Source organism: Acomys russatus, chromosome 9 (assembly GCF_903995435.1).
Source record: "Acomys russatus chromosome 9, mAcoRus1.1, whole genome shotgun sequence".
Lineage (NCBI taxonomy): Eukaryota > Metazoa > Chordata > Mammalia > Rodentia > Muridae > Acomys > Acomys russatus.
In genome coordinates this window covers 33,952,342-33,977,293 of record NC_067145.1, presented here as the reverse complement: position 1 = coordinate 33,977,293, position 24,952 = coordinate 33,952,342, and the positions used below count along the sequence as shown (strand labels likewise).

Sequence of the window (24,952 nt, the reverse complement as noted above, 5' to 3'; positions counted from 1 at the left end):
AGACACGTTTTCTCTGTGCACCTTCTGAACTCCAACCAGTGTTGAAACAGAAGCCATGTGGCCCTGAACTCTTCAAATATTTATCTTCACAGAAAAAGTTTGCCAAGCCTGAAACAGAAGATCTCAAGAGGCACAGGTCTAGAGGATTCAACTGAGCGGATATTGCAAAAAGGTGCTCCTGGTAGATGCCCCGGTAGCTAAACAAAATGCATTATTCTTGCTTATTAGTCATTATTACTCATCATTCATTATTACTTTGGCCTCTCACCTAGAAGAGAACACCTTCATGTCCCTCCCATACATAGAGTGTCCGGTGCCTTCCTGACGGGGATGTGACATTTCCTGTCAAAGCCAAGCTGTCACTAACGCACTCCCAACCCTGATTCCCCAGACATTTCGTGAATTGCCAGAACACAGTGATTCTCACCCAGTGGCCTGTCAGGCCTCCCAGAAACTGTGTAGGGAAGCTGCTGTTTTACTCTAACTTAATTCTCCAGCCTCCTGATTGTGTCTGTCCCAGTTAATCACTCAGTCTAATACTGAGTGAGACCCATTCCAGGCCAGGTCATGGGCAGATGTGACCACAGGAAAAGAGACACAGACCTGAAACACAGATGTTTCTGGTCTTAAAAAAGAGAGAGACACTTTAAAGTTGTCACTCGGAGATGTAATTGACGCAGCACTCTGTTTCTAACAGTAAAATTTTTGTTGTTTTGTTTTTGTGATAAGCTCTTAGTGGTGTTGACAAAACCTGCTCAGAAACTCGGAGACTTGGTTTATACTTTTACTAAATAGGACATTTACAGCCTGGGCTGTATTTCTCTAAAAGCCAAATAAATGTCTGAAAGACAGAAAAAAATCAGCTACAAAGAATCAGTTATTCCCACTTGAGACATTCCAAGTAGATTATATAGGGCTCATAAAACTTACTTTGCTGGACAAATACTTAGGTCTACAGAAACCTAGCCCATCACACAAAATCTCACTGTACCTATGGTCATCAGTCTTCTATATTGATAGTTAAGTAAACACCTGCCACTGGCTGTGGGTCCCTCACAACACCTGCCACTAACTGATTTCCCCACAATAAACTCATGGAAAGCAAAGATGACAGATTTCATTGTTCAAAGGAGACCTCCCTCCAGCCTAAAGAAAGGCTTTACTTTTATACTTCTTAAAACCTGTCATGTTTAAAGGATGCCTAAAATTTTGCTAAATATGTACGTAAGTGGTAAGAGTGACATTCTTGATTTGGTACAAGTAAAGAGGATTTCATGCCTTTATTTTAGTCCTTTTTTATACAGCTGTTTATTTACCCAGACCCCCTACTTTGTTTAAACCAAGTTTCCATATTTGAAAAGATTCACGTGTGAGATATTTTAGGATGAAGTGCCCACTCCTTTTTTGCAGAGGACCCGGGTTCTGTTCCCAATACTCATGCTTGCCTTCCCACAGTCTCCTCTAACTCCAGGGCCACGGGACGGGCATCTGAAAGCATGTACCCATTCAAACGCAGGCACACACAGACACAGAACTGAAAATATTTAAAATAAAAAGTAAAGAATCAAATGTTTGCACTATTTTAAGATTTAGGTGTTATAACTGTCTTTGTAAAAGAGTTTTCTTACTCAGCATAACTTCGATGAAAGAGATTGAATCCCAAACTAACACACACACACACACACACACACAAACACAAACTTCCATCTAGGATGACTTGCACTTTAATCCTAATCTGCATGCTGATCCAGGTCACTGTCCAGCATGCTACTTGGATTTAATTTCATCCTCCTGATAGGAAATACAAATGCCAGGCACAGCCCTCCATGTTCATCATCCCTCTCCATCTTAGAAGGTGGGCTGAGTCAACACCTATGGACTCTTGGGTCTCGTCCTCTACCTCCTTTTTTGATGAAATCATTCCTGGTTCTTTTTTAATATAAACAAAAGGCTGGAATGTAAGAATGTGGAATCCGAACTCAGTGGCAGGCCAGGCTGGAACAGCTGCAGAAGCCCTGACTGACAGGCACCCTACAGAGACATTGTCTGCCAATCTCTAAATAGCAGACCTCCTAGGACCAAGTTCTCTCACCTGGGGGGGGGGGGGGGGAGTCTAGGAGCTCCACAACCAACTGCCCACCCTCTTCCCTGCCTGCTGCCTAGGAAGCCAGCCCAGCTGCAGGCCTGTCCTGTGACCCTCCCCCATCCTCAGAGAGGTGTGAGGAAGGAATATCCATTTCTGCCCTGAGAGCCCAGATTTCCAGTCTTCTGAGCCCCAGCCAAAGTCAGCCTCTGGTGCTGAGGTCTGAACTCTCCTCAAAGATTCGTTCATGCTGTTACCTATCTGCAGAAACTTCTAATGAACTCCATACCCTACAACAACCCACCCTAGTGTCTTTCCTTTGGACCCTTCCTCCAAGACCTTCCAGGAGCAACTGCACAAACATTACAGCAGAATGTGCACAAGGAAAGTAACCCCAGCTTTGCCACCCAGGAGGGTGAGTAGCAAGGAGTCAAGCTGGCAGGGTCTCTAGGCCTTACTCTCAGTCCCAGCCGGGCAGTGACAAAGGGGACAAGCATTCAGGAACAGGCAGAACAAGGCAGAGGAAACTGCCCCAGTCCTTGAGTCTATATGTCCCAGCCCTGGACCTCCCAAGTTCAAATCCTTCTTTTAATACACTCCACTGAAGTTCAGAGACATTCTTTTCTTTTTTGCCTATAGGACACGGGATCCCCGTGCCTTCAGCCCCTGTAGCTGTCAGTTAAGACTCCTGAGTCTTGCTCCTGTGGCTGAGTGATTCTTATTGGCTAGAGAAAAGATTGTGCACCCATAGACAGCCATGTCGACAGGCATTTCTTTGTGTTACAGGCAGGGTTGAGGTTCCTCGGGGGGCGGGCGGGGGCTATGCCAGATAGAGGCATGCGCAATGCACAGGAAGCTCCACCCAACAGAGGGCTATGTAGACCACACTGAGGTCTGAGGAAGAGAATCCTGGGCTTGGAGAAAGCCATCACTCTGGATGTTGAGCTGCACTCTTCACCAGCTTCTAGACACTGGGTAGCTAGATAAGGGTTTTAGACCCAGCCTGGGTCATTTTCAGAGCCCCAGTTTTCTCAGCTGTAAAATGTTAACTTCTGCTCTACCTCCAGCTGTCTGGTGGTAGTCCCTAGTAAATCTCAGGCTCCTTGTGCCCTTCCCTCACATCTTAACTCCAGTTTCTTACAGTGGATATGTAGACAGACACACACTGTATGTGCTCCTTAACGCAGCAGTGTTCGTGTCTATCTCTGGCAGGAAGCTGGATGGATGAATGGAGGAAATGAGAAAACAATCAAATCCTTCAGATCAGAATGACTTGACCAGACTCTAAAAAATATTTTCACCTTTCTTTATTTCAATTTTTTAAAAATATATATTTATTTTGTTTGTGTCTAGGTGTTTTGCCTGCCTGTGTGCCTGTGCATCAGGTGTGGGCTCAGTGACCACAGCAGCCAGAAGAGGACATCAGATCCCCTGGAACTGGAATTACAGATGTTTGTGAGCCACCATGTAGGGGCTGGAGACTGAATCCAGATCCTCTGAAAGAGCAGCCAGTGTTTTAACCACTGAGCCGTCTCTCGCCCTGCACAGCATGGCTGTTATAAACCAAAGATGAGCCCACAAATAAGGAAGAATCCTTTAAAGTAGTCTATCTTTCAACAGCAGGTCCCTAGACAAGCCATATGCTACTTGAGGCCACTCAGCAGCAGCAGTGGGCATCACCAGCAGCTGGCAGAGCCTGGCCATTCAGCCAATCTGAACAATTCAGCCTTTCAACCACCAACCTAATGGACTTTTCTTGGCAAAGGCAGAACTGAGTTGGCCAAGCACCCATTTTCACATCCCAAATCAGTATGTGTCAGGAATAACCAGAGCCTCCGGATCTGTCCTGTGTCTTGCTTTCTGTGGCAGGCTTGTCTTGGTCAGGGCTGCAGGCACTCATCTTAGACTCCCCTCTGCATAAAGATCCATAGCAAACCAATCCAGCCTCCCTTCGTCAAACCCCTTGGGTTGTATCTGGCCGTTAAATGTAAGCTAGGAAAAGTCTATCTACTTTAGAGAAGTTAAGAATGCCACATTAAGCCAGGCAGTAGTGGCACACACCTTTAATCCCAGCACTCGGGAGACAGAGGCACGCAGATCTCTGTGAGTTCTAGACAGCCAGGGCTATACAAGAAACCCTATCTCAAGAATGTCACATTTTTTTAAAAAATGAATTTAGATGCTGACACACCGTCTCAGTGTCACCAAGCCACAAAACAGGTTCAAGATCCCTTCTTACTAAGCAGCTGTTCCTGGTTGAAGGCAGCAAGATATTTCTTCTCCCTCTCCTCCTTCTCCTCCTTCTCCTCCCTCTCCTTTTCCTCCGTCTCTCTCCCTCTCCCTCTGTTTCCCTTTGTAGCTTCTCTTCTTAGTGGAGCCCCCTGGCCCTGAAGTTTCCTGGCCCTTTCTTTCCTCTTACTAACCCTGAGGCTCACTGGTTCTGCTAGGCTAACTGGCCTGCAAGCCCCAGGGATCCTGCCGTCACTGACCCTGCACTGCTGGAGTTATAGACACACACCCGCTGCTCACCCAGCTCCTACTTGGGTGTTGGGGGGATCCAAACTCAACTGACTCACCTCCCTGGCCTGAACGGCTTTCTGCACCCCTTCCCAGGTATGCAGAGGAAGCCTCTGGCAGGCTGCTTTCCATCTCATTGATGAATCAATAAAATACTACAAGTTGAGTGTCCCCTAGCTGTGACACTTGAGGCTGGAAATGTACCAGATGTCACAGATGTTTTAAATTTTGGAATAGTTGATGAGCTCACCAATTAAGCTTTCCTCGTGTGAAAATCCAAAATAACACTGTGAGCATCACGTCCATCGTCCAGTAGTTGGGATTCCTGAACACACCAGATTTCACATTTTCAGACCAGTGAGGTTCAGGCGTAGTTTGTACCTATTGGCTCACAGGTGTCTAGGGCAACATCTGTGACACCACGTGTGATTTCATCTCTAACTGCAGCCATCATCTGTGAGGTCCATCTGCTACAGGATGCACACACGCTCTGCAGCTCAGGCTCTCCTGTAAAGCAGCAGGCTTAATTCCATCCCCTTGCCATTAACTCACACTCTTACTACTCAAAACAAAACACAGAGGGGGTGCAGTGAGCTCCACAGAGAAGACAGTGCAGCACAGACCCTCTCAAAAGAAGACACTATCAGAACTGAGCCACCGTCAACACTGATGGCTTCGCTTCTCCCCAGCAGAGCTCAGTGCCTATTTTTTAATTCTGTTACTTAAATGGCACAGACCCTGCCTCTTGTGCGGCTGGGCAACAGACAGACCTCTGAGTTGCTAAGCAGATAGATAGGAAACTCAGAAAAAAATGCCAACCTTCCTCAGGAGAGTCAGAAGAAAGGCACTGATCATTCTCCTTCAACTTTTTCAACTGGAAAAAATCCCACACTGCAGGCCAAGCATGGGAGACAGTCTGGACAATTTTCTACTGTCAAGGAAAAGATATGGCCACGGTTGTGGTGCATGCCTTTAATCCCAGCTAGCACTCAAGAGGCAGGGGCAGACAGTTTGAGTTCATCCTGGCCTACAAATGAGTTCCAGGCCAGCCAGGAATACAAGGTGAGACACTATGTTAAACTTTTCAAAAGGAAAAAAAAAAAAAAAGGTAAAGATGGAATTTGGGGAACTGTCTCAGTCAGTGAAGTGTTGGCCACACAGAGTTCGGTCCCCAGCACCCAGCCAGGCGTGGTAGTACACACTTGTAAAAGCAGAGCTGGGGAGGTAGAGACGTGTGGCTAGATCCCACGCCAGCCACACAGCACAGCCATCAGTTTCAGGTCCCTGTGAGAGAGACTGTCTCAAAACACAAGGTGGACAGCTCCTGAAGAATGAAAGACCTGTGGCCTCCACACACAATCACACATAAGCACACACTCATGCGCCTACATCCACATAAACAGGCACACATGTGCACACACATACACCAAAACCCAAAAGTGGCTCGGTGGAACAGCCCAAGCCTCATCATCCAGTACCTCAAAAGAGAAAACAAGAAAAGAAAAAGAAGAAGTAGAAAAATAAACTGCTGACAGAAATACTCAGCAATGGACACCTGTTCATTCTTGCAAGTGAAAATAAAGAGTTTGAGTGACCCTTCTCCAAAATGACTAGGACCCTAAGTGTTTAGGATTTCTTGTTGTTGTTGTTGTTGTTGTTGTTTTTGTTTTCTTTTCAGATTTTAAAAGACTTGCACATACATAAAGAGTTGGTTAGTGAAGAAATCCAAGTCTAAATGTAAAACTCACTTGTTTCGTTCACATCTTGTACAAGTAGCCTAAGGTGCTGTGGGTGATGTGTGCGTGTGTGCTTGCTTAAGCTTTCATGGAGGCCAGAGGAGGACACTGGGCGTCTGCTCCATCAGCCACTACCCTATTCCCTTGAGACTGTGTCTCTCACTAAATTGGAACTAAGCCTGAAGCCAGTCCCAGAGATCCTCGCCTTCTGCCCGGCACTAGGGTTACAGGACCACACCTTCCGTTTTTCCTAAGAAAGGTACCAGTCAGGGAGGGTTCTTATTTATATCTTTGCTTAAACTATTTTAGTAGGAAGACAGAAAAACAAATGCTGACTTTCTTTCCCCGACCCCATCCTAACTCCCCACTTAGAGGGATTCAGGAAGGGACATGAAGACTTGTTACTGGGCATACATTGCTATGTGACCCACTTGGAGGCCAAGAGGAAGATGCACTTTGCCCTTCTGTGTTATCCCCAGAAAAATCACAGCAGGTCAAACGACTGTCGCCTTCCCCATAAGTACCCAAGTGATCATATACAAGTTTTGAGCTAGAATGACCATGAAATGAAAACACTGTAGGTCATTTAGGAGGCAGAGCCAGGGGAGGGAGACCAGAGTCTTCACACTGCAGTACGAGAAACTAAAATATAACCTAAGAGCTTTGTCAAGTTTTTAAAATACTAAACTATTACCTTGACTAAACCTTATGTTGTGTGCTGGTGTCACTGCTGAGCACAAGACGCAAGGGAAGGTGAGTCTGTCAGAGCATCCTTAAGACCTGAGAGAACACTCACAATCAGAAGGCCAAGGGCAGCTACAGCCAGGGCCAGCTTTGGCACGCTTCTAAGAAAACCTTTTTTGTGAAGTGGACGCTGTGACTGAATCTGAAACATCTCCCAGGGACTGAGGAACTTCAGGGAGGTGGGGCCTAAACTGAAGGAAGTAGGTCACTAGTGGCAGGGCTTCAAAAAGCTACATACACCCTGACCTATAGCTGCAGCCTAGACTGGCTGCTTCCTGATCCGCCAGTACCTGAGCAGGGAGGGCTGCCACACTTTCGGAACCAGTTGCCGTGTGCTCACATTCTCTGCTGTGGTGGGCTGAAACTTGCAAAGCCATAAGCCAAAAACCTGTATGTGTTTTCATCAAGTATTCTGTCCCCAGAAGGCCAAGATAGCCCATACATTCAACCATCCTCTGCATTGTGTCTGCTGGGGTGCACAGGCATACCGAGCTGTCCGAGACACTGCTCTCAAATACCAACTCAATTTGGCTCTGGGAAGGGGGAAACCATCACAGCCTAAACATTATAGGCAATAGCTCAGGCCTAGACCACAGCCCTCAGATGGTCTCTTGTCACATACTAACCAGCTGTTTTAGGAAAGTTACTGTGACTAAACCCTGAACAGAAGAGAGGATGCTGAACACCCAGCCCTGTGGCCTCAGGTTGCCTAATGCCAAGAGAAGCCACCTGTGCCCAGTCAGGACATGGTTTTTGTGTGTGTGTGTGTGTCTTTTGATCAGAAAAGCATCTCTATGACACCATGTCTGGGTTGGCTCAGCAACCGGCTCAGAATTAATAACACATTTCCTTGCTGAGTCAGCCAATAGGACCTTGACTTTGTCTCATTGCACCCAATTCCCCATGCCATCCCAGCACAGCATCTCAGGTGGTACCCTGAAGTGAACATTGTGCCTCTCCACCCACTCACCCACCTCTCCCCACCAGACCTAGAGGGAAACAGTCCATGACTTCAAGAAGTGGATGTACTTAGATCCTAGAATGAATCTGAGCATCCCTCAGTGTCCCCGGTTTCCTTAGTTCTCCTGGGGTGTGTCAACAAAACTGACCTGGCACGTTCCTAGAGGCAAGATAAGACACAAGCCCAGAGTGAAAGAGCATCCATGAAGGCCAAGAAGGTCAGGGCCACAGACTCTGCTGCACACAGGCCCTGCCATTGGCTACACTGGCCCAGGGCCAGAACACAAACCTTCACCACCCTCGCTCATACCACCAGGCTCATGCCTGCCTTCCCACTATTTTGTACTTTCAATTAAAATGCCTATGGATTTTATGCCAAATGGGGAAGGAAGGTAATAAATCTGAATCATAAGCCTCAAACCACCATCCAAGCCGAAGTGAAATACTTAATGCTCCACTCCATTTGTTTTGCTTAAAACTGATCTCACTCGTGGAAATTCGGGCAGCTATGCTCCTCGCTGCTGGGTTGCAGAGAATGCAAATGTGAAGGCTTCATTTTCGTGAGCTGCAGCTTCGACACCTTCATCAGCATCTGTCTTCATCCCCATCACCACTCACTGAAGGCCATGTCTATACTTCTCCTGTTCAGTCAACCACCGCACATCGCTGAGCATCTACAAAGTACCATTCATCTAACTCAGCACTAAGAATGAAGACACTATGAGAAAGTCTAAGGTTGTCACTACCTGGGAAATCAGGCAGGCTATTCCTGTGCAGGGTGACGCCTGCCATGACACAGAAAGCAGGTTATTAAATGAACAACATCAGGCAGTGACTATGTTTCGTAAATCCAGGACCACTGATTCTAATTCACCTAAGACCATACATGTAGGTGTTCAAAACAGTGTAACAAGGAAAGCCCATTCTGCTTTAGGAGCTGCCCTTTAAGTCCAGCTAGCTCTGAGCTCCTTTGCTCATGGATACATTGGCCTTGTATCTTCAGCACACCACACATCCTGTAGAGAAAGGACCACAGTGACACTGGACCACAGAGCATCCTCCAAAAGAACTCCCAAGCAAACTGCAAGGATCACGATGAACAGTAATGTAAAACCCAGGGGCCCTGACCCTGCAGATAAGTCATCTATCTGGCTTCTGTAAACCATGGAGTGGCTGAGCTGTGCTTGCTGTGCAAGTCAGGGGCTGGGAGTTCAAATCCCAGCACTCATACAGCCAGCCAGGCATCCCACCTACTCTTGCAACTCACTCCAGTTCTGAAGAGAACATTGGAGGAAAGAGAATAGCTGAGGCTTGCTGACTGCTGGTCTACATAAGAAAATGTGGCCGCCGGGCGTGGTGACGCATGCTTTTAATCCCAGCACTTGGGAGACAGAGGCAGGGGGAATCACTGTGAGTTCGAGGCAAGCCTTGTCTACAAAGCGAGACCAGAACAGCCAAGGCTACACAGAGAAACCCTGTCTTGAAAAGCCAAAGGGGAGGGGTGGGGCAGGGGAAGAGAGGAGAGAGGGGGGGGAGAGAGAGAGAGAGAGAGAGAGAAATGTGAGCCCAGGTTCAAGGAAAGAGCCTGCTTTAAAGGAATAGGCAGAGAAAAGGAAGGCACCTGATGCTCTCACTGGACTCCACACATGTGCACAGGTAAACGCACCTACACAAACACACATGCACCTGCACACACACACACACACACACACACACAACTCTTTGAGTTATTAAGAAAATAGGTTTCAGTAATACCAAGTAAGATCAAACCATGAAACAAAAGACAGTGACAGAGTCCCTCAGCAAAGCAGTGGATAAGGAGGTACCCAGGAAACTCATGGTCAAGCTCAGTGATGCCCAAAAGTAAAACCAGGGCTAGTGGTGTGCAAGCCAGCAAGCAGCTGTCCACCGTCTCAGATGAGAGAAGACGCCAGGGTATGCTGGGCGATTAAAATGACATAACATAACAGCAGCTGAAAGGTGCTCTCATCAGAACTCCTCTTGGAGAGCACTGTGCGCCATGAAAGGAGCGCTATGCTCAGACTCTCAGGAAGGACAAGAAATGCTAGACCAACCTCCTGTTAGCACTGAAGGGTACCAAAATCGTCTGATGAAAATGCCTCCCCAACCTCCTGCTTCTGTCTGGAGGGCAAAGTTCTAGCCCAGAGCTGCATTAACCTGAATCCGAGAAGCCAACCACAGTCAGCCACAGAAATGGTCTCCACCAGGACCATTTTCATATAGTGGCTCCCCCTCCTGAAGCAGGTGAGTGGATGAAAATCCTAAGGGGTCCACAGAGCCATCAGCCTATCTCAGACACTTACCCACCTGGTCAGCCCTATAGACCCTCGGTTTCTTCTTAGGCCTTACAAACTGTTGGCACACCTTAAACGATTTAACCTTCACGACTTCTATGAAATAAACGTTGGGCTTATCAGTTATGACCTGGAAGGTCAAAAAGCCGTGAAATTGCAAAGACAGGTTTTGGTCTTATCTGTCACTCCTGCAAAACCCATGGTAGTTTGAAAGTTCTCAGCAATCAACAAGAAGATCTACAGTCATGGGCAATACACAGACACATGCACACACATTCAAAAGTTGTACTCGCTCAGTTTTTCCAATTAACATAACAGCAGTGTGTTCTACTGTCCTAAAAACACATCCTTTCTCTTATAGATAAGGATTTTCTCAGCCCACTTATGCAATGAACAGCTGCATTTAAAGATTACTAAAGAATCCCAGAGATGGCTCAGTGGTTGAGAACTGGCTGGTCTTCATGAGTTCAACGCCAAGCACTCACATCAGGTAGCTCCTCGGTGCCTGAAACTCTGGCAATGGAGGAGCCAATGCCCTCTTCTGGCCTCCAGGGGCACCTGGACTTACGTAGCAGACACACGGGCTCATAAATAAAAGTTTTAAACTCTGCCTGCTGGTCTACTTAGAGCTCTTCTTAGCAGTTTACAGCTCAGAGCTTAGCGTCACCCTGCATTCAGGCCACCTACCTGCCCAGTTCCATTTCTCTGCCCGTGAGCCCCTCCCTCTGCTACCAGTCTTCCAGAGACATATGATGACATCATGCATGTCTCATCTTCTCTATCTATGCACCTTTCATCAAAGCTTCTTTGGCAGAAGTGATAACATCCAAGACATAATAAAATCATAGGACTTGGAAGATGCTTAGAAAAAGCCAATCATGTGTGTTTCATCTTTTGGTAAAAACAAGAGCGTCTATCACAATAGATGGGTGGGTGGGTGTTTTCTTTCTTAAAAACCCCAACTCCCAATTTCTCCAGAGTACCTCTTCAAAATTCCTAGGTCACATAAATTATTAAATAAATAAATAACTTATCAATTAGTCTTTCATGGAGAAGAGAAGGGAATTACATGCACAGAAATGTAGACAGAGACAAAAATCAAAGCAAAACATTAGTGACAAATGAGCAAATCCTCTCCATTGTCATCACACCCACGCAATGAAGATCAAAAACCCACTTGCTAAGCACAGGGATGCCTCCCCCCTTAATGCATAACTCATGAAAAGACCGTAAGAGAAACAAACTCAATGTATTTTGTTCATAAAACAATCTTATCACCTAATTTTTACCACCCCTTTTTGCAAGATAATTTACAGAATTTGTCAACCTTACAGAAATTATATCAAAATCTTTTTTTCTACCTTTTTAATTTTTTAATCCCGAGACAATCCGACAGACACATCTTGCTGTAAACCACAGGATGGGGAATGGTTAAATTCCTGTTAAACCAAGTATTTCAACTGCACACTCTCAACCTCAGTCTTAACCACATCCATGAAATGTGATCTTTCAGAACCTTGCCTTATTCACTCACTATGATTTAAGATAATGGTATTGTCTTCCTAAGCGCAGGATCACAGATGCCTCAAGGCTACACTGGGCTTAAGCATTCTGTGTGGTAACTGTTGAGATCTTTTTATCCCTAGGCTATCTGAACGATTTTAAAGTTTGAGTTAGATATCTTTCAAAATCGAATTAGGAAATAGAAGATGTTGGTCTTTTTCCTCTTTTAATTTCCTTTCCATGAAGAAAAAAAAAAAAACTTGGTATGAGGCTGTTGGGTATGTATGGAAAAATACAAAGTTCAATACACACTGTGCAAGAAACGGCAACTATGTTTGTTTATAAATCTTTTTGCCTACTAGAGTCACAATGCAATACACAAATTCCACAAAACAAATTATAATTTTTGAACGGTATGGATCCTGGGCTTTTTGCTCACAGAAAGCAGAGATCAATACACTTAGTGGGTTAATAGAAAAAGACACCCAGTGGTCGTCAAGTGCTCCCAGAGAAATCTTCTTTGTACACCTACACACTAACACACTAACACACTCCACTCCGAATCACACCTCCCAGTGTGTTGGTATGCCCTGAATCTAGACGGCAGCCATAAACGACACCGAAGCCACCACTACCAAGCCATTTATTCCTGGCTGGAAGAAGTTTCAAAATCCAAGGCCAACATCTGGCAAGTTCCACACCTACTACCAATCCTGGCTGGTGTTGCACTGAAAATTCAGCACAAGGGGGAGTATTGCATTTTAAATGCCCATTAATTAACTTATACTCTGCTGAAATCACACACTGGCGGTCCCTCCAGTTGCAGTTAGACTCTTAGCGACTGTCTCATTGTTTCAGAAGGGCGAAGGCTAACAGGAGTTAGTGCACACAATGAAGTCTGTTCTTGACCAGGGGTTCTGACCATACTCTGTGCGCAGTAATTACACTGTAGGCTGCCTCTCCACCCCTAGAATCGCAGTTATTCCTGGTCCCTGGCCTTTGCGAGTAAGGCACTGTTTCCTCAACCATCCAAATGTCTCAGAAAAGGGCTAGAGGAATGCCTGGTTTAAGCAACATCTGTTTACCGCTTTCCCCACCACCCCCTCCCCCCGCCCCCGACACACACCCACACCGCGCGCTTCCGCTACCCCTTCCTGGTACCTGCCCAGTTCCTCGCCGGTGTCGTAGTAGTCGTCCACGTTTTCCTGCCTGAACACAGTCATGATAGACTGTCACGCCTCACCAGAACCCAGGCCACTCCGGCTCCGCGGCCCGAACCATCCCCACCGCCGCCGCGCCGCTGCGGGCCCCTCATGCACCAAGCCGCAGACCTCTGAAAGAAATGGGGAAAAGAATGAAAGGGCAAACCCTTAAGAAATCGGGGTCCCCGGGGCTCGGCCCCGATCTCGAGGCCTCCGGCGGGCTGGGACCACGCGCCCTTTGTTAAGCCCGGGCTGGGGGACCCCCACACGCCCCGCACTGCCTCTCCCCAGCCCCGTGCCTGCGGTTCCCCGGCTCCCACCTCCGCCTCTAGACGACGCGAGGACAGCGGAGGAAAGGGACACAAAGCACCCAGTCCGGCCACCTGTTCCCCCGCCCAGCGCGGGGCCGCCCTCCCGCTCCTCCGGTTGCCTGCGGCGGCCACTCACCCAGCCCCGCAGCTCTTGCTCCCTGCACCCTGAGCCCCGCGGCGGGTCCGGGTCCCGGACAGCTCCGAGCGGCCTCCGCTCCTTGCCTCGGGCGCAGCTCGGCCCCGCGGGGACGCAGCCACCTCCTCCTCGGCCTCCTCCTCCTCCGCTGCGCTCGCGGCTCCTCCCGGCTCCGCGCTCCCGCCCCGCCGCGCGCACCCCGCACACACCCACTCGCCCGCACCGAGCGCGCGCCCCACCTGTGACTCGGCGCCCGGCTGCCCTCTGCCGCCCGCTTCGAAGAAGCCAAAGGCTTTCGTCCCCAGAGTGTGAACCCAGCGATCCGCGTGGGTTAGGTGGCGTGCTCCGCACTGGGAAAAAAACCACAAAAAAAAAAAAAAAAAAAAAAAAAAGAAAGAAAGAAAAAGAAACCCAGCAGGTTTAAAGCATCAATAAAGTCCTGTCCCGGAGACGCCTACACCCTGATGAAAACGATAGCAAATAGCTTATAAATGAGGTCGCTATGTTCTTCTGTGTTGACAACAAAACCGAGAGAGAATAACAGGGGCCTCATCAAGTGGGGCGTCTCTGTGACAGATGTTTTGAGCTGGGATGAAGGCAAGGCAAGAGATTCACGAAGGAAACGGTTGAGGTGTCAGAGGCCCGACGAAGCTTGAGAGTCTTGTCAGTACTGTCGTGGGCTGCTCAGTTGAAACAGTGCGAGTCCAGCTTGAGCTGTATTAAGCGTACAATACACACCAGAATCCAAGACAGTGTGAAAATAAGAATGAAAAGTGCCGTAAGGGTATCCTTATGTTAGTGACATTCCAAATAATGGGTCTATCAGGTTGAGTAAAACTTTATTAAAATAATTATAATAATTACATTATTGTTGTTATTATTACTATTATTGTTATTTTACTGTCACAACAGTACAGATGTGCCTTGCATTAGGTTGCTGAGGACTGGCCAGTCTACACAGACACTCACAGTCCACCAGTGAAACCAGCATCCATTCACCATTTTTCATTTAAGTCTCTCTCTGCGTTCCAGCTGAACAAAGTTCCTAAAAGAGTCTATCCTTACAGTCTAGAGTTGCCAAAATTCATCCATGAACCTGCCGAGATTTCATATCCACACCACTGTTTTTGATTCAACAGATATTTTCAACTGAGGACGCTAGGGCCTAAAAGAACAAAGCAAAGCAAAAGAATGTTCCCCGAGCCACGTGTCAGATCCTAATCTTAAATATTTCTCCAGCTAGGAGTGGTAGCACACTCCTGTAAACCCGGCGCTTTGGGGCACGGAGGCAGGAAGAGCAGAAGCGTATGGCCAGCCTTAAAGACACAGCGAGTTGGAAGAGCTGGAAGATAGGCGGGACCGCGTATGGAGGTGGGGGAATCAAAGAGGTCCTACTGGTGGAAAGAAAGAGCCCAGCATACTTGATTTAAAAAAATAAAATAAAAAGTAAAAAAAATGAAGAGGTGGCACTGGCCTAAGTGGTAGGTCTGAGAATTAGTACAAAAGGATCTTGAGAAGTGAGAAATACAACCCAATTAATAACAGCAACACCCCTCCCAAAAAGTGATTCATTTGGAAAGCACACAAATGAATGTATCTGTTTTTTTTTTTTAATCTTTTTTTAATAAAATTGGTGTAATTTCTTTTCCAAGGCCACTAAAAGGATTGGATCTACTTTGGGCCCCTCGAGCTGGTCAGAAGACATTTTTCTGGTGCCATGAAAAAGCAGCAAGGAATTTTGAGTTATAAATTTTCATCCAGTAGTCCTGAGGCCATCTACCAGCTGAACAAGCTTGGGGAATCACTTAAGCGGATCTGTGCTAATTCAGGCCAATGTTTTAGAGAAGGGGATTGAGGTAGTCTAAAACAATGTCCTTAAACTATTTGGCTTTCCTTCAATCAAAAAGGTGTTTAGTGCTCCTTTGCAGGAAGATGGGCCTCGCCCCTCCCTCACCTTGGTTGCTTCTAAGAAAATATAGGGGTAGACACACTGGTGGTTTCTTCCCACCATTCTCTCTCTCTCTCTCTCTCTCTCTCTCTCTCTCTCTCTCTCTCTCTCTCTCTCTCTCTCTCTCCATTTTATGACCTTTCAGCCTTTCAGTGAGTTTCCCTGGAACTGCCAAATAAACAGGTAAAGGCAGAGATCAGAGAAAGCACAAGAGATGCCTAGTCAGTAGGCACCGCTCACCCACCACCCAGCCAACCATGAACAGCTAACAGCTCTTAGCTCAAGCCACTATTGGGAGGTGATTGTACAGTGCTAGGTAACTACATAAAAAAATCAGGAGAAGCTAAAAGAATTAGAAAAGTATAAAGAAAATGTAACTTTGAAAACACACCAGGGTTGCCGGGCACGGTGGCACAGGGCTTTTTTAATCCCAGCACTCCAGAGATAGAGGCTGGTCTACAAAGCAAGTTCTAGGACAGCCAGGACTGTTACACAGAGAAACCATGTCTGGGGCGGGGGGAGCAAACAAAAAAGAAGAGAGAAAGAAAGAAAGAAAGAAAGAAAGAAAGAAAGAAAGAAAGAAAGAAAGACAACACCAAAGGTCAAGGCTGGACAAATTATTCTCTCAATGAGTCTTTACACAATTATGGAAATTAGCTTTTTTCAGTTTATATTTAATTTTCTTAGTCTCAGTTTTATCACCTAGAAAGTGGGGACAAGGACAAGTGAGATGGCTCAGCAGGTAAAGGCTCTTGCCAGTCAAGCCTGACAAGTTGAATTTGATCCCCCAAAACCATAGAAGTGACTACAGAAAGTTGTCCTCTGACCTACACACACACACACACACACACACAAATGAACAAAATTAAAAAAAATAATATCTATGAGGACAATGACATACTTGGGTCCTCTGAGAGAATCTAAAGAGACGATCTGTAAATAAGAGCTGTGTGCGTTATGGAATACGTCAGAATATTTGGCATTGGTGATGTGTAATGTTCTAAGCAAAAACAACCGTAAGGGACACATCTTGTTCATAGATTATGAGATTTGAGCTGCAAAGGACGTCCACACAAAAGATTGATTACAATACATACTAAGGGCTGTGACGATCACGAGGTAGACTTTAAACCACAGCACAGATTTCAGGCTAATATTTCATAGCTGCAATAGTCTGAGTAAAACAACTCCCTATAAAAATGTAACAGATCTCAGAGATTTATCACATTAAAGAGTCATCCCCTTTTTGTGGAGAATTGGAAAATTTCTGAGCTCCACCCAGGAGCGTAGGGGCTGATGGATTTATTGCACCCCAGTGCAGGCTTGTTGAGTGGTCTTTTCCAGACTAGCCGATGAAAACAGAGAATGCACAGAGCAATGTCCTGGAGGTTTGTTAGGTTTAAAGTTAAGGCTTAAATTTCTTCTTTTTCTTTTTCTTTTTCTTCTTCTTCTTCTTCTTCTTTTTCTTCTTCTTCTTCTTCTTCTTCTTCTTCTTTTCTTTCTTTATTAGCAAGATGGTGTCAGATCAAAAAAAGATACCTTCAGGTTAGTTTTTAACAATGTAACTTTGGTTTTTATCAAAATGTACATTTTTAAAAGATCTATTTCCTTTTATTTTATGCATGTGAGTGTTTTACTTACACATATTTATGTGTGCCGTGTATATTCCTGGTGCCTGTGAAGGCAAGAAGAAAGCATTGGATGCCCTACAACTGGAATTACAGGTGGTTTGAGCCAAAATGAAGGGGCTGGAAACTGAACCCCAGTCCTCTGTAAGAGGTCATCTCTCCAGCACCAAGAATAAATGATAATGCCATACAGAAAACGTCCACACCTTGGTTCATTGTTGAACACCCTTTCCTGGAAACTGGAAGGATGGCTCAGCAACTAAGAGGGCTTGCTGCTTTTCCAGAGGACTGTAACCCTCTTCCCAGAACCCACACTGGGCAGCTCACAACCGTATTATCCAACACCCAGCTGAAGCCTCCACAGGTGGGGGAGGGGCACTCTGGAGAGGTGGCTCAGTGGTTAGGAGCGCAGGCTGCTCTTCCAGAGGACGTGGATTCAGTTCCCAGCACCCACATATCAGCTCACAACCATCTGTAACTCCAGTTCCAGGAGACCTGATGGTGTGTTCTCCTTTGGCTTTTGAGAACACCAGGCACACACTCAAAGGGCACAAACATGAGTGCAGGCAAACGCCCAGACATAAAACAAAAGAAATAAATCGTTTAAAAACACACACACACACACACTACTGTACTTATGCTGCTACGGTTTAACATGGGTTCCAGAAAGCATGTGGCAATTTTACAGAGCACAATCTTTGAGCAAGCACAAGTTACCATATTCACTAACTCATTTCACAAGTACACTGACTGTGCATTAGATGCTAAGGATGCCCACAGACATCAGAGTCGCTCTTTCTCTCCCAGGGAATTCAGGCTGTCTGGAGACGCCGTTGTGAATGAACCAACATGGAATGTGCTAAATGCCATCCCCACCACCACCACCTTCTATAGCCCTTCTAGCTCTCTTCACCTTCATAGCTGAACTACAACACTATTTAACCCTTCCCTGTTCTCAGATTGATATTGGATCTGACCAGTGGAAAACCTCAGCATCAGGCCAAAGAGCAGGGAGGAAAATAAAGACAGAAGAGTTATTTCCCAGACCTGCCTGCAGGGTTACCTCACCTAGGGTCACACACAACAGGGCCTCGCCTCTTCTGAATGGTTTTAGCTTTTCACTGTCTCTTGTTTCTTCAACCCTGAAAGCCTTGGCAACTCCACAATGCCGAGTTCGTGTCCTGTCCTAACTCTCACTCCTCCCCTTCAATCTTCCTAATATGAGCATCTCTCTGCCTCCTGCAGAACCCTGATGGCTAATAGAACAAGAAAATCATGTCAGGGGGCTGTGGAAACAGGCAGATGTTAGATCTCAAACCTGGACAAATGGCCAACTGAAATGCCTAGTAGCATATCAAAGCCGACTCTGGCTACCAGGACCTCTCAGCATCCCTCAGTCCCTACCTGTTACTGGATCCCCCTGGCTGGCATACCCTGCCCAGGCGCTAGGCTGTCTTTACCCCAGCTGCCTTTCCCTTTATATCCCAGCCAGTTTGGCTATGTGTTCCTCCCCTCCCCCCCCTTTTGGCTCTCTGCCCTGCTGGCCTTTAAGTCTCCCCTCTCCTGTGCCCTCCGCACTCTCCTCACATGAGCCAGCTCACAGCCTTGTCCACTCCTGACTCTCCTAGATGCCTGAGCCTCTGGCTAGATCTCCCTCATATCTATAATAAACTTTCTCCTCCATCATACCTAGGATCAGTCATGTCCTCCTTTTGTTTATTTTTTTTTTCCATTCAGCAGGGAGGAGTCAGGGGTGGGAGGAGTTCAGGGCTCCAAGGGAGCTGGCATTTAGTGAGACCTTTGAAAGATAAAGAATGAGAAGAACAGAATGGTAGATAATGAAAATGGAAGGTGGCAGGGCAGAAAGCCAGGGACAGCAAGGTCTAGAAAAGATGCAGAGGGTTCGGACTGTGGCTGTCAGGCTTCTGTACGCAACTGGAACCCAGGCAGTGAGAAGACAGGTTACCATGAACAAGTGATGGAGGGTTAGTGAAGATGAATCATGAGAAGCCGTCAAAAGACAGAAATCACAGGTCAGGGTCCTTTAACTCCTGGACAAAGGGATGCCCAGTTGACTTGGAGTCTGGCTGGGTGATTAGGTGCTGCTACCACACAGGCTGCTTTGAAAGAGTTTCCACATTATCTGCCGGGCCTTCTGTCTAGGCGTGTGTGTTCCCAGTGTGGAGACGCTATGGGCTTTCGCCTGCTGTGTTCCTGTGTCCTCATTTCCCTCTCCCTCAGCCTCTGATTTTCATTCACTATTGAAATGAAATCCAGAAAAAAGTGCTCAGCCGACACCCGCATTAGAATCGGACGTGCCAGTCACACTCACATGTAAAACTAGAACTTACATCCGCATTGATTTAGTGAAGAGGGTTACTTCCCCCCCCCCTCACCCCCCATTGGCTCTGCTTTTTCTCTGCCGTGGTGACTAATGCAGCTCTTTAAAGCCATCAGACCTAAGACCATCAATTTCTATTTATTTTCCTTTCAGCAGAAATTATGGTTAAAATATTTTCGGTCCACATCAAAATGTCCCCTTTTTTGCATGGATAGGTATTAAATATTGCACGAGAGTCAATCTCGATGAAAGCCTCTGGGTGTCCTGGCACGATCCAGGAAATGAAAGCCTCGTTACTCAGCCCAGTGACATGATTTACGGTGCCATTCATGGCACTTCGGTAGGATTTATAGAAACATAGCTTTTAAAAAAGACAAACTTGCCATGAATTTTCCTGAAAGCTCTTGTCAGGTTGAAGATTTGCAAGGGGAGCAAAAACCGTTGACATTGTTGACGTACTCAATGTAGCGTTCTCAGGCCAGGAGCTCTGTTCACATACCTCTCTCTAAAGCTGCTGCTGTTCTCTGTTCATACAGACTAGATTCAAGCACCCTCACGCGTATATAATATATATACTGCAATGTATTTAACATTTAACTGCTTCTTCTATTTCTCTTATTTCTAAGAAAATGTTAATGATGAGATACTGTGTGGACATGCCCATAAGCACACACCTCGGGGAGGAGGAGTCAGCACTGACTGTTCCTGACAGGGGCTACTCATCTACTCAACTTTCTCCTGTGTCGCATGAGCCCAGGTCTCAGCCGCTGCTCTCTATGGCTGATCTATGAAGCCTAGTTAGGAGAAGCAACAGCACTCACTGCACATGTCACCGTGTGCCTTATCGTTGACAGGTAGGTATGGTGCCACACACAGTGCGGCTTCACTATATAAAAGGTCTAGTTAAGACAGTATGCTGATGCCTCGTAATGCATACCTAGAGCCTCTATACACGAAAGGCTGAGGCAGGAGGATTCTGAGTCCATCTTGGCTACATAGTGATTCAAGTATGAGAGACATAATGACACTTGTGTTAAAAACATGAAAATAGAATAGTGAGCTATATAGAATAGACGCTAACCATTATTCATAACTGTGCTGGCCTTAAGAGTTTGGGATCACTTGGCACGGGCCAGTCACTAAACATCTGTCGAAGAAAGTGTGACCTAATTTGCCTTACTTTCTTAGGAAAGCTCTTCAAAGCAGTGAGTGTCTTCCAGATTTCTCAGTACAGCTTGGGAGGACTCACACCATGTGTATGCTGTTCACATCAGTGGTTGTTGGACAGGGACCTACTCTTTTGACCAAAACTTAAATGAAAATTGCTTTAACTGTTCCTCTCTCACTTTAATTACAAATGCCTGTTTTTAAATATAATAAAGGCCTCACGGGACTGGAGAGATGGCTCAGTGGTTCCACTGGCTGCCCTTCCAGAGGACCTGGCTTTGATTTCCAGCACCCAGATAACAACTCACCCCAACCATAACCCCAGCTACAGGGGATCAGATGCCCTCTATGGCCTTTGTGGGCCCCAAGCACCCACATGGTACATACACATAAAATAAAATATTTTAAAGTCCCCCCCCCCCATAAAATAAGCAATGATCTTACCCAGGTCATCTGAAAAGCCCACTTATAACTGATGCAATCTTCAATAATGATGCCTATAACCAAACTAACAAACTGAGCTGTTCTGATAAAAAATGAGCCAGTACGTGACAGGTACCCGGAATCTGGAAGCATGGTGAACCAGACACCCTAGTCCTCTGGCTGGGAAGGACAAGGCACACTATTTCATGCAACAAACATCCCTGAATGTCCAGCTACATCTGAAAGAGTAGATGAGGCCATAGCCCTAGGCCCATTGGGTTGCTGATGCCCTGTCTGAGTATGAGACTGCTGGCACAAGAGGAGAACAGATGCCCCAAGACACAAACTGCTTCAGTAAGAGACACTGATGAAAACTCACCCGCCCACACTGATGACTACTCTGCCACAAAATGCATGAAAATTTGTTCTCAGGCTTTCTCCTAACATAGAATTGAGTTATAAGCATTTATTTAATACTTAGACCAGAATCTTCTAAATCAAGAAAGTTGTCTGGTTGGGATGTAATTGGATTCCAGAAGGTTTGTATTAGCTCCTTTTTGTTCCCATGGAAAAACACTGTAATGAGAAGTAACTTATAAAAGAAATAGTTATTGGTCTTACAATTCCAGAGGGATGAGGAGCGTCCATCACAGCAGGGAAACATGGCAGCAGGAAGCTGAGGATGCGCATCTTCAGTCTGCAAACAGGAAGTAAGGAGAGCAAACAGGAAGTAAAGAGATGAGAGAGCTGAAAGTGGAGCATGGATTTTAACATCAAAGCCAGTACCCAGGGACACTACCTCCAGCAAGGCCACACATCCTAAAGCTCCCCCACAAAGCACTAGCAGCTGCCAGCTGGGGACCAAGTTATTTAAATTCCAGAGCCCATGGGGAACATTCTCATTCTAAGCATCACAGTGCTTGATAATCCTGCAGAAGGCCCTGAATTTGATCTGCAGCTCTGCATAAAGAGGTATGGTGTTTCCTGCACACAGTCCCAGCACTTCCGAAATAGAGCTAGAAAAATAAGCTTTGGTCATCCCTAGTTTCTTAATAAGTTTGGGCTACATGAGATCCTGTCTCAAAGAAAAGAAACTTTCCTATCCTGCTCCACTTCTCTGGAGGGAGCTTCCTTTGTCCTGTGCCAAGCACAGGGTAGTGGGGCCCACTAAAAATGAACTGGGAAACTGCATCTCCATCAAGGAAACAGTACAGCATAGCTATCAGCAAATATAATATGTAACAGTGAGATCTCACTCTCAAAAACGTCAGTGAGAAGACAATTGAATGGAAGCTATAGACCAAGACTGTTCGGAAAGACTATAGACATAAAATAAGAGTCCGGAAAAAACCCAACATTTGGCTGAAGGAAATGCAGGGGCTCAATACAAAGGGAGAAGATTTGTGGAGGTTCTGGGTCTCACACAAATGCTCAGCTCTGTGCTGTGTCTACAGACTACATCCTGCTGAAGTTCGTCACTTCAAACTAAGAACAGGGTTGAAGCACTCTAGTCCTAATAGGGAAAGAGAGCTGCAGATTAAGAGGTAGACAAGAGCCAACGGTGGTGGCTCACATCTTTAATCCCAGCACTTGGGAGGTAGAGGCCAGCCTGGTCTGCAAAGCGAGTCCAGGACAGTCAAGACTACACAGAGAAACTCTGTCTCAAAAAAAAATTTTTTTAATTAAATTAAAGAGGTAGACAAGATATCCTTAAGGGAGCAGGTAGTGGCTAACTGTTTCTGTGGAGACTGTTCTATGCATTTGAACAATTTTACACTTCTAAAAGATGATTTAAATTTTATGTACATGCATGTGAGTATACATAAATTTGGATGGATATACATAAAATTGGATGGATAGATGTCATATTTGTGGAGGGGAAAGGTACCTTCAGGGACCAGAAGAGAGCCTCAAATCTTCTGGAGATAGAATTACAGGCAGTTGAGATCTACCCAAAGTGGGTACTGGGAACCAAACCTAGGTCCTACAGAAGAGCAGCAAGTGCTGTTAGCCACTGAGCAGTCTCTCCAGCCCTAATTTTACATTTTTAAATCATAAAAGATTGTTATTTTATTTTAAAATTTCAATACTAAGCCATACCATAGTTGGTCATCTTGATGGATTTTACTGTTGTTGCCTTTTCCCTTTCCAGACCACTGTGACATTTATACGATGCTTATCTGTCTTTCTGAGGATTCCACAAAGTAGGCAAGGAAACTTCTGGAAGATGAGACTTTGTTGCATGATATTTGCTCACACTATGAACCCCAAGATTGTGTTGTTGTTTACTGGAAAATCCTATTTCTATTTGTGGTGTGGCTCAGTCCTAGTACACACCTTCATTCCAAGTGCTTTCTGCTTGAAAACAGGATTAAATAAAGTCAACCATAGGTCAAGAGGTGGAGCAAGAAACCAGTTGACAGGGAGTAGACATATGAAGAAAAAAAAAACATAGAGAGTAAAGGAAGTCAGGAGGATGGATAAAGAGGCACTGAGCAAATAGAAGGAGAGACGTTTAGTTTGAGGATTTTGGAGACAGAGTGGGGAAGGAGGATTCCTTCTTTTGGGGACTTCTGCTGAGCAACAAGTCCAGCTTTCTCTGCCTCTCTGAGCTAGCATGCTTTCACCCCAGCATCTAGAGTCTTTATTGGTAATCTCAAACAATTAAGATTTCATTACAAAGAACAGGACTTTGTAGAATATACTTCAGTTGGGGAGACCTGTGTGTTCTACATTTCACTCTACCTTGGAGCCTTGTGCAAATGGCATGACTTTTCTTCTTCTTCTTCTTCTTCTTCTTCTTCTTCTTCTTCTTCTTCTTCTTCTTCTTCCTCCTCCTCCTCCTCCTCCTCCTCCTCCTTTTTTTTTTTTTTTTTTTTTTTTAATTTTTTTGAGACAAGGTTTCTTTGTACAACAGCCCTGGATATCCTGGACTCACTTTGTAGACCAGACTGGCCTCGAATTCACAGAGATCTGTCTGCCTCTGCTTCCCAGTGCTGGAATTAAAAGTGTGCACCCCCACGCCCAGCTGGCATGACACTTCTTGATGCCAACTCTGCACCCATTTTTTAAACATCGGTAACAGATGGGTAATATAAGCAAGTACAGCAGTCTAAAAAGTGTGTGGTCCAGAGTCCACTAGTGTGTAATGTTCATCTTAATGGATTACCAGTTGGTCTGTTTGTTTGTTTGTTTATTGGTTTTTTTCAAAACAGTGTTTTTCTGTTTACAGCCTTTCCTGTCCTGAACTCTCTCTGTAGATCAGGCTGGCCTTGAACACTGCCTCCCAAGTGCTGGGATTAAAGGTGTGCCCCACCATGCCCGGCTTAAATTTTTATTTATTTATTTTTGAAGCAAGATCTCACTATGTATCTTGGCTATGCTGGAACTCACTACACTGATGAAACTGACCAGAAACTTGCATAGATCTGCCTACTTCTGTTTCCCAATGCTGGGATTACAGATGTGTGCTACCGGTTTTACTGTGGCATACATTACTTTTTTGAGAAATCTGAAGTTTCCAGAAACACTGGGCAAAAAGTTACAAAGTTTCCTTTATATAACACTGAGTCAGCACATGGCAATGTCCCCCACTGGAAAACCTACCCTCACCCATCATCACTAAGAGTCCACAGTTAACTTCAGGATGCCAGCTTTCTGTGTACCAAAACACTGGCACAGATTCATATTTTGAACTCATACAATGTTGTGATTTAAATAGGTATGGCCTCTGTTAGAATTCTCCTTCACTCTGCCTACCTATGATGTCATTGCTTCCCTGCCACAGGGGCATGGCCCTGGCCAGGGCTATATAAAAGGACAAACCCTCCACGTGGTCTCTCTCTCTCTTTCCTCTCACTCTTCTTGTCTCTTTCTCTGTCTATCTGTGTGTGTGTGTGTGTGTGTGTGTGTGTGTGTGTGTGTGTCTGGGGTACCCT

At 45.8% G+C, this 24,952-nt stretch overlaps 1 protein-coding gene across 1 annotated transcript in view; it reads right to left on the bottom strand.

Annotated features, from left to right (window-relative positions):
* Nucleotides 1–12,989: 12,989 nt before the first annotated feature.
* LOC127193608 (keratin, type I cytoskeletal 9-like) overlaps nt 12,990–24,952 on the bottom strand; it is a 47,197-nt gene continuing 35,234 nt past the window's right edge. Inside the window, exons 2-3 of the mRNA XM_051150853.1 lie at nt 13,508–13,781; nt 12,990–13,191 (exon numbers count right to left, since the gene is read on the bottom strand). Of these exons, the coding sequence (XP_051006810.1) occupies nt 13,078–13,191; nt 13,508–13,781 (388 nt within the window). The 3' untranslated portion in view covers nt 12,990–13,077. The remainder of the gene's footprint in view (nt 13,192–13,507; nt 13,782–24,952) is intronic.